This window comes from Coffea arabica, chromosome 10c (assembly GCF_036785885.1).
Source record: "Coffea arabica cultivar ET-39 chromosome 10c, Coffea Arabica ET-39 HiFi, whole genome shotgun sequence".
In the NCBI taxonomy this organism is placed as follows: domain Eukaryota; kingdom Viridiplantae; phylum Streptophyta; class Magnoliopsida; order Gentianales; family Rubiaceae; genus Coffea; species Coffea arabica.
This window is the reverse complement of record NC_092329.1, coordinates 1,299,209-1,309,706: the sequence shown is the minus strand read 5'-3', so window position 1 is coordinate 1,309,706 and position 10,498 is coordinate 1,299,209. Positions and strand designations below refer to the sequence as shown.

General features: G+C 38.9%; 1 protein-coding gene across 3 annotated transcripts; it reads right to left on the bottom strand.

The window, feature by feature from the left end:
- Window positions 1-857: 857 nt before the first annotated feature.
- LOC113715169 (uncharacterized) lies at window positions 858-7,597 on the bottom strand. 3 transcript variants are annotated; one of them, XM_027239407.2, is made up of 6 exons: window positions 6,988-7,597; window positions 6,560-6,692; window positions 5,408-5,546; window positions 4,742-4,778; window positions 3,189-3,540; window positions 858-2,311 (listed from the first exon to the last, which is right to left on the bottom strand). In XM_027239407.2, the coding sequence occupies exons 1-6, from the start codon at window positions 7,168-7,170 to the stop codon at window positions 2,286-2,288; spliced, it is 870 nt and encodes a 289-aa protein (XP_027095208.1). In that variant the 5' UTR covers window positions 7,171-7,597; the 3' UTR covers window positions 858-2,285. The 3 variants fall into 3 exon arrangements, with proteins under 3 accessions (XP_027095208.1, XP_027095206.1, XP_027095207.1); XM_027239405.2 differs by having other exon boundaries at window positions 858-2,291; XM_027239406.2 differs by having other exon boundaries at window positions 858-2,291; window positions 5,408-5,543.
- Between the last annotated feature and the right edge of the window lie 2,901 nt (window positions 7,598-10,498).

Here is a 10,498-nt window from a genome sequence, read left to right as displayed (position 1 = left end):
TTTTTCCCTGCAATCTTCTGATTTTACCTCTAAAGTTTCTGGGGCATGAGGTGCACCTGATTTTTTCGAGTAAGAATATCAGTAAGAATGAGTTGAGGGACTAAAAATGTGCATTTTTCATTTGTGAGGGATCAAGAATCATTTCATATATGAGGGACATTAAAGGTATAAAAACCAATACATGAGGGATATCAGTAGTTTGTAGAGGGGATATAAAAGATAGAAAATCAATATGTCAATGACTATTTATTTGATTTTCTCTTTACTCAAACATTAAAATTATTATCAATCAGTCAACTCCATATTTTCTTATTGATTTCTCTATTATCCATTATACACTAATTACTCCTCTTTTCTCTCTCTCTAATTAAATTTTTTCTGCTAGACTCTCTCACTCTCGTCCTCTATAATTCCCGTCTTCTTCTTCTATATCTTTTTACCTTACACTAATTGATCTATTATTTTTATGATTTACTAGCTTTGTTTTGGCCTTAATCTTTTTTTATATGTTAAGCCATGCTTGGATTGCTTGTTTCCGTCGAAAAATATTATCGTTTTCCGTGATCACATTTCCCTATCACCTTTTTCCCTTACATATATCAAATCGCTACAGTATTTTTTCCATGAAAAATGACGAAAAATGCAATCCAAACACAACCTAATTCTTTTGCTCCAACATGCTTTTTTCTTATCCATAACAGACTCTAACCCTGCAAGTCCTCAGGACTTCTCATCTAGAATATTACCGGATGAATGAAGGGCATCCCTGCGCACCATAATTCGCGGATGACAACCAAGGAGCATTGCAGGAAGAAATTAAAAGGAAATACGTATTACAGAAAAAATAAATAATAATGTAGGCAAAAGTAGCGTTTGATTTGCATAAACAAATTAAAGTAGCGAGTTAAGTAACTGTTCTCAATCGACATCGATGAAAAGCAGCAGTCTTCCTAGTTACTAGTATATTACAAACCATAATAGGCTTATCCATAACAGACAATAGCAAGTTCCAGCTCAAATTATGAGTGAGAGAGAGAGAGAGAGAGAGAGATGGCGATGAGGAGCAGAACTTAGGAGTAGTAGAAGAGAGATGACGACCTGAGTTCTAACCATGGTTGTTGTGTCAGAAAAGAAGAACCCAAAGGGACACAAAAACCTCCCGATGGGTAACTTCCTGATGCATTTGAACTCCACGCACCGTTCCATTCAGTACTGGAGTTCTTCAAAGGTTGATGCAATCTAAAACCTACCTAGTAGTGAAAAATTACAAAAAAGAGAGTTATCTAAAACTTTATCCATCCTATGTATAGCTTACTACAGGAAAGAAGGCTAGAACTTCCAAACGTTCAGCCACAATGAGTTTAGGAAAACATCAACATCTACGGACAACCACTCACCCTCACCCTAAGGACAGCATGATTGTCTGCTTATTTTAACGAGACACGGCTTTTGTGACTGTTGGAACAAGAAATTTCAAAATGGTAAAAAGAAACAAGGTGAAATTTTGAAAATAAACATGACTAGTCACAGTTTTAAAAGATTAAGACTAGTTGACATTAACAAAAACTCAAAGGAAATCTATCATCCCTTGAGTCCCAATGATACTAACTACCACTCTGTAGATAAGCCTGCATTAATGGCAAACACTGACAAGGGTCTTAGCTATTGCCTAATCCATTACAAGATTATTAACATTAATACCTGATCATTACAACAAACAAACAAACAAAAAAAAAAAAAATCTACTAAACATTTAAAGGATCCATTTGAATTGCCTTTTGGGCTAATTTCAAAATAGCTTTTTACTCAGCCTGTCCCTGGCCAAGTTTTTGAACATATGATGATGACCAACGCCCAACAACTAAGCTCTTCAAATGGCTCGAGTTGGTTTGGTGATGAATATGATGATGACAATGCACATGCATGCATGCAATGCAATTGCTTTCTTTCTCCAGTAGGATCCTTTCCTGCCAAGAGAAGCAAAGGGCGGGAGATCAGAACACATTTCCCGATCTCCACATTTTGATGCGGTGACCCCTATGGGGGGTTACTCAAAATGCATTTGGCAAGACCCCAATTCATCCACTTGTTGGGATTACAAATAGGATCTTCCACATATGAGGGATAGGAGGAAGGCAGAGCAAGAGGATAAAGAACCATGGTTAGGCCAGAGGTAGCTTCTGATGGGAGTATAAAGCAGGAGCAGCTTGGAATTCGTCTATTTAGGACCATTAGACTGATTGAATCTGTTTAACGATGAGGGATCGTTGCATGCAGAGCCATGGTCACGCCTGCGGCACAGCAAAACAAACTGTCAAGGATATTAGTATCCCATTATTCCAGAATAGTCTGATAACGTTTCAGAAGATAATTAACACTCAAATATAACCTAGTATGTATGTATGACAGGAAATTAAACACTTCTCTGCTGTCTCCTATCCCAGCATGTCCGTGTTTCTTGGCTGACCAAATGAAGCACAGCGAACAAGTTCTTGTCCATATCATGTATATTTTATCCCTTGTTTTCTGTCTGTTCTTTTCTCTAATGGTAGCCTTTAGAAACCAAACAAGCAGTTGAAGTGGACGAATTATAAGTTGCTTAATTCACGTTGATTTGAAATAGGGAATTGATCTTTAAATTTAATTGAGTAATGGCAATTGATGAGGCTGAAGACATATTTGATGCCACATGTAGTGTTATCAGGATCATTGTGATATACTTTATAGGAAAAAGCTTCATTGTTAGTTGTTGTATGGTTTTTCTATTGAAACGGATGCAAAGGTGAGTGGTCACTGACTCTCTGGGACAACGTATCAACTACCAGCCCACTTCCGACAGTGTGAATGCTACCGTCCAACAAACCCACACGTCAAAACCTCTTAACAATTCAACAAAGTGGAAGTCGCCAGCATGCTGCTAGTCGTTTGATCTATTATTTGTCTCATTTTAATAGTAGAACAGTCAATTTCTCCAATATAATTTCACATGATTATAGCGTGGACTTTTGATACCCTGTTACGTTAAATCAAAGATTAGCAGTTGGGGCCCAAGAAATGTTATGTTAACCTATTTATCAAGGAAAGCAAAGCTGCTATTGTAACCTGAAACTAAAAATGATAGCATAAAGGTGCTAACTAATCAAAGCCACAGGGGAAATTAATCCGGGTGTTAAGTGCAACGTACAAACCTGATTGCAGTGGCGGGGTGGGGGGCGCAAGGGAGATGGGGGTACCCGCAGCAGCACCATAGTGTTGGGTATAAGCTCCAGCGGCGGAATTAAGGGCGGCAGAGTACTGGAAGAGATGATGATTGGGGTATTGAACGCCTGCATAGCCGTGGCTGGAAGTGTAGGCGGCAGCGGTAGCTCCTCCCCCGCTGCCATCCGCGAAATTCAGATAAGGGTAGAAGGCGGCTGCAGCGGCGGCGGCGGCGGCTGCTGCTGCTCCTCCTCCGGTGATCATGGACATTCCCCCAGCAGCTCCAGTTCCATACACGGGATATTGAGCAGTTGTTGTCCCGCCGTATATGCTGTAGTAACTCTGGAATCGACCCACAGACCCAAGGGAAAAAAAAAAAGTTGTAATGACGGCAAAACTAGTAGCAGTAAATCAAAACACTAACTACTGATTTTTACGCCTCTGACAAAGGGAATTCCAAGCAGTAGCAGGATTGATTGGTGGACTCCAGCCACTACATTAACAATATTATTTCTAGCTATATGGGCATTATTAACTAACTGAATAATGTGATTAGAAGTGGCTGAAGCCATCAAGTCTACAATAATTGCAGCAAGAGAAGAATGATGGACTGAAAAGATTGCAAACACAAAAGAAAAAGAATCTGTTGTGTTTCTAGCAAAAGAGAGAGAGAGAAGGATTGGCTTTGTTTTTCTGGACAGCACTTTTTCTTTTCTTTTTTTTTTTAAAAAAAAAAAACAATTATATTCATTCATGCTACTCCCAAAAAAAAAAAAAACACTGCTTGTAGTGAAGAAGATTCCGTCGGGGTATGTTTTGCAGGAAAGGAATTTTGAATTAGACATATATTGCTTGTAGTGAAGATTCCTCTTATTCAGTTTAGTATTTGGCAAAAGCGACAAAAAGAAAAGGATGAAATTGTTGACGAATCAGATCGTTGGTCAAAACAGAAAAGTAGACGTAGGAACTTGTGTTGGTCAAAGGGTGAAACGGCGGCATTCCATCTCACATCGCAATTCATGTGAGAGGGAGTTGGAGGCAGATAAAAAAAGCTTATAAATAAACCCATTGAGCTTTTGCTGGTTTTTTTTTTTTTTTTTTGCTAATTTCTTTTGGCCTTTGGAATCCTTCACTTAATATTAGAGACGGTTGGTTTAAAACAAAAAAAAAAAAAAAAAAACTTAACGATTGAACGCTGAGAGTCAACGTCAAATTTCGACGGCACATCTTGTTGACCGACTGTCGTACAAAATCATTCCATTCAGCAGCTACGAATTCCAATTTTAAAATTAATAAAGACATACGGATGGGGTGCCGACAAGCTTCAAATTTGGATAATGATTGTACTCTATTTAAGGTGTCATGATAACTTCCTTCTTTCTTTTTTTTTTTTTACCTTAACCTTTTGGAGCAATAAGCTTTGAGAAGCTCGATTTAAATATATATATATATATGTGTCTATTTGTTTAATCGTTTAAAAGAGAAAGTCGTGTCATCGGTTCCAAAAATAAAAGAGAAAGGAGAGAAGTTTGTTTTTAATTACCGTTGGATAAGTGTAATCTGCTGAGTATGGAGAGTACCTGAAATAGCATGTAGAGAAACAAAGAGATTCAGGTAGCAGTTGGAGACGTGGTTGCATTGCAGTAGTAGTAATAGTAGAGAAGCATGACGTGAAAAAGGAGAAAGCGAAGCAATTAAATGCAGGCATAAAACAGCAAATGCGCTAGCTCTTCGCTGCTGCTGCAGCGGCTGAGGATGATGGTGACAGTACTTGGACCGGTAATTGTTGAAATGAAAGAAGGAAAGAAATGTGGCAGTGAAGCTGGCTACTGTTTTAACTGCAGCGTAATCCTAAAAGAGGACGAAAGCATGCAAATGGGTGAGAGAGAGTATGGAAATTAATGGTCCTGCTGTGCTCCCCCCACATTCCCATTCATTCATTTCACCACCTCTACAGCGACTAGTGCACTGGCGTGTGTGTTGGTGTCAGAGAGCAAACAGAACAGAATGATGATTTTTGGGCAGGCAGAAAGGAGAATTACTCCCTTGATTTCTATTCTACAACAACAACATTTTCCTTCATTCTTACGGAGGTATCTTTCTCTGTCTACCTGTAACCTGAGTGTGTGTGTGTGTGTGTCTGAGAGAGAGAGAGAGATCCAAGAGAAGCATTAATTATTATACTAGCTAGTACATGATGATAACATACCCGTATAGATTATAAGGAATTCCTTGTTGTATGGCATAATGAGGGAAAGTTGCCGAAGGGAAAGCTGTGCCTTGATATCCCCCTCCTCCAGCGGCCGCCTGGAATGCGCTCATTACCCTAAAGTTCCTTCCTCCACCTCCTACTAGCCGCCAATCATCAAATTGATTTCATTTATAGAGTGCTTGGGATTCGGTTCGGTTTGTATAGCAGATCAAGCATGAATGCATGCATGAATGAGTCAGGGCAACAAATGGTGGAGTATATGGGTCGGTAGATCATCCACACATTAAGTTGTTGTATCACATTACTAGGCTAAGAAGCTCAATATTGTTATGCATGCATAATTGTTAACCTTGAGGCTGCAAGTTTGTTTTATGGGTAAATCTTAATATTTAGTACTCCATCATTAATGAAAGATTAGTAAAATTTTGACACAGATTTAGGGCGCGGCGCTGCTTCCCCATGATGAGATGAGATGAGGTCCAAGAAAAGTAAAAAAAAAAAAAAAAAAAAAAAAAAAAAAAAAAAAAAATTTTTACTGGTCAGCAAAAGCAAAAGCAAAAGCAGTACTGGTAGCAGAATGAGCTGTCATGCACGACCCATGCTTGCTTTTCGAAAAAACAAAAAACTTATCGACGTCCCTTCTTTCCTAGCTTGCACATACAGTACTACTGTGTGAGCATTATGAAAATGTACTGGACTACGTATACAAGTCGAGCTGTACATGTATGTCCGTGGTGGCCAGCGCCAACCAATTCATGGGTTCGTTCTTGTAATTAGTCAGGAATATATCAGGAACACAACACTTTATTCTGCAATGGGGAGATTGAATGAATATTCATGGCGTATCAAGGTGTGGATGGAGTACTTTGCTTCAAATTAATGCCACAGTAAAAATACTACTACTATTGACAACCTTCGACATGTGAGATGTCTGACCAGAGTGAACCCCACCCCAAATGGCGATGCTGATTGCATATGGGGAGAAGGAACCAAACAAAAATCAGGAGTTTCTTTCTCAACATGCAATCTTTGAGATTAATCAAATTGCCATCGCTCCCGCTGCTTAACCCTCAAACAAACAGTATGTTATGGACACCCAAAAAGCAATAAAGAGATGAATTGAAAACCAAGAAAAGATAGTACTGCTACCTTGCTTTGGGGTGGAAGGCTTAGATCTTTGAACACCTAAGGAGGCAAGATTGCAGTTGGCCCTCCTCCCGTCAATCACAGGAGCAGCATCAACACAAGCTCTCATGGCTGCGTCTGGCTCGCGAAAGGTTACCTGACATTTATATAGACATAAATTTTTGGAAACAACTTTCTTTGACCTCCCGATCGAGGTTTGAGAGCGTCCATAAACAACATGTGAAATTTGCTAGCTAGATCTGTTATGGGGTCCGGTTGTTTGATGAAGACAAACATAATTTGGAACTTACGATAAGTTCATATATATCTATAGAGAGAGAGAGAGATCACGATGTGAATGTAGGTAGTATCAAATGTGATACATACGTGCGTAGAGATGAGAAATATATAGAACTAGTAGTGAGAGTAGAGGGGGGCTGCAGGATACATACAAATCCATAGCCCTTGGATCTTCCGGTAGTCTTATCAGTAATGACCACAGCCTCCAAGATCTCACCGAACTGTTCAAAGTACTTCTTCATGGTTTCCTTCTGAGTCTCCCAAGCTAATCCCCCAACAAACACTTTCGTATAAGTGGTGTCTCCAAACTGCCCTGCCAAGTTAGCTGGAGTCATCTTCTGACTTCTTAGCTCAGTTCCCTCTACTAGTCTAGTACAATTCTTCCGCTCTTCGATCTGTGTTTATGTAGACCAACAGCTAGCACCCCAATTAACAAGCTCTCTGCATGTGACAAATGAATGATGTGATACCCTAGTAGTTTATGCGAAGGGCAGAGAGGGATCTATGTACTGGGATCAAGATCAACAGAAGATGGGCAATCCCTCAAGAGGAAGAGGAGGATATTTTCTGTTTTGTTTTTGGATAAAAGTTGTGGTGAAGATGAGAAAGAGAAGGGGTGGGGTTAGTGGTGGTGTTGATGAAGGGAAGAGACAATTAGGTCAGAGATCCAGAGGGAGGGAAAAAGATTGGAGAGAGAGAGAGAGAGAGAGAGAGAGGGAAATGGGAGGGAAGGGAAAAGCAAAAGAAAAAAGGAAGTCTCGTAATAATACGGACACGAATTATATACGCCGCAGCCCCACCCCACTCTTGCTTTTTACACTTTGCCACCCATAATCTTTACGCGCTTAATGTTATGTTGTGCTTGCTACTACTCTACACCTCATCCACCATTTACACTTCCCATTTCAGTTGTTTTCTTTTTTTTTTTTTGAGTAGAAAATTTTAAATCAAATGCTTCCTACTTACAATTTCTCACCTTTCACTTGTTACTTGTATCGTATTATTATTTTTTACTAGTATTAATGCTCGTCCTGCTTGTTTAGAGTTTTAGGTTAAATACACAAATGAAAAAGATATTCAATATAAAGTTAAAAATTGTCTTACAAAACGTCTAGTTTTCGAATATGAATTGTCAAAGAAATTGGAGTGGTGGATATGGTGGTTCATATATAGTTCAAAGTGTATTTCACGAGTAAAAACGTATTAGTCAAAAAAACTTAGTTTGTCTATTCTTATTGTGATCATATGTACAGACGAAAACTCTAAACAGATTTCAATTGAATTTTTTTTTTTGCTTCTCTTAGAAATATGTGTGCTTTTTGTAACAAACAGTTCTCTCACAACAACACTTTCAAGTTGTTTAATCGTGTAGAGATAAAATTGCATAAAATAAGATGATCATGGCAATTTTGTTTAATATCATACTATTCATACTATTACTTTATACATCGGACGATATACAACCAAAAATTCAAGATGTATCTTCTACATAGAGTTATAAAACCAAGTATTGGACAGCCTCCTCATGTCGTAAATGACACCATTATTAGGCTTTGGGAGAAAAAAAAAATACTAGTAATTAATTCCTTTGAAACTTTGTCCGAAAATAGCTTTGGGGGAATAATTATTAGGCTTTTGGGGGGTGGGGGAGAATTATTAGTAATCAATTCATAAAGATGTTGCATTCTAAAAATAGTGAACTTAAGGCTATCATTATAATAGTTAGGTATTAATCCTTTAAAAATTTTAAATAAAAGTGGCAAGCTGCATCTCTGCTAAATATCTCTCTATACATATTATCTCTCAAAGATAAACATATTTGAAGCATAAGATATCAAATTATCTTTAAAGAAATATACTAAATATGTCACTTGAACATTCAGCTAAAAGATAAACATACAAGATCATATCTATGACCAAAAGTTTTTAGTCAAGAAAAAAAAAATGCTCCCTACAATCAGGTTATAATTTGATCAATCAATAATCTCTATATTGAGAGAAAACCATGCAAAGTCATTACATTTGATTTTATATATATATATGCAATCTTTACCACTAAAAAATTGCTTTGTTTTTATGCTAGAGATAGGAGGTTCGAAACCAATGGGGAGATTTGTACCCAAAAAGGAAGAAAAAGAGGACCGATGGGTGGATTTAGGGATTCCTGAATTTTAGTATCTATAAGTGTACACAAGTACAAATACGTAAGAGAGAGAGAGAGAGAGGGTGAACGTTCGGAAGCATGAACGTACGCGCGCTGATAGGAGAATGGGGGAGTTGGTAAGAGGGTAGAGAGTAGAATTATTATTGTGTCCCTCCGAATGGCAGCCCTCATGGCTGGCTGTGGCTGTGGCTGTTGGCTTTGATTCTATTCATTTATTTATTTTATTTATTTTTTTAATAAATGACAGGTATGCGCCCAAAGTATTATTGGGGCTTCGACTTTGCAGTATTTACGGAGTAATGCCCAGAGGACTAGGACTGCACTTTGCCAGAGGAGATCGTCGCATGATTTGATGGCAAAAACGGTACGGGCGGGAGGCGGTCAGCGGTTACGATGATTCGTTCCTGAAAATGAGGTAGGCTTGAAGGAACGCTGTAGCTGCGGAAAATGAACAGCTAGGTAGGATCCGAATTAAGTGTTTACGCACTAACTATACCTATAACGATCTGTTTGGCTGTGTGATTGAATGAATCCATCCATCCCCGTAAAGTTCCACACAGTCTGGTTTCTTTATTGTGGTTATAAATAGTACCGCTGAAGGCTGAAGCTGCTGCCTACCAATAATAGGATGATGTTAAAAGTTTGCAGTAGCCAGGGCTGAAGGCTGAAGGCTGCAGGCTGGCTGGAGCTCATTTCATTTCATTTCATTTTTTTTTTTCAGCTATAAACCCTAGTAGGGAGAACCGCCCCATGCATCCCTTGATTTTCCTACTAACTAATGGAGAGTATACTGTATCCTATCCTAATATTAATGAAGGGGGTAGCTCATCATCAGCTGGTGGTTTGCGGGATGGAGTATATCATGTTTGTGACAAGGCAGAAAAAATTAATAAAATCTTCAAGCATGCATGCTGATGCTGATGCTGATGCTGATGCTGATGCTGATGCTGATGCTGCTGCAGCTGGGCATTGTATTGGTAGCTATACAGTAGCCGCGAAGAATCTTTGTCCCTCGCTTAGACGGATAATTGAAACATGGGAAAGAAAGGATTGTTGATATGTAGTGAGTAGTGCAGGGACAGCCGTACAGCGTAAAGCCCACCGTAACTCTCTATCTCGCTCTCCGTTCCAAAAATATGCTGGTGCTGACAGCTGAGAGAGCCTATAGGAGGGAAATGAAGCAGCTACCGCTTCTTAGAACTTGGAAGAATATATATATATATACATACATGGAAGTGGAAGTAAGAAACGTACGCAAGTGGTTAAGATGGTAATTAAATGGAGCTGTCATGGGTAAGTACAACATCCGTCGCTGTCGTCCACACCAGATGTAGTAGTAGATTATATAGTAGTGGTGCTGGAGCTGATGTTTAGACGCGTTATTGGTACTAATAAGGGAGTCCCTATAAGTTTACTATAAGTGGAGAGGAGAGCTGGAGAGGCCCCTCCCCTCATCTCATCTCATCTCATATATATCGTATCGTATCGTGTCGTGTCGT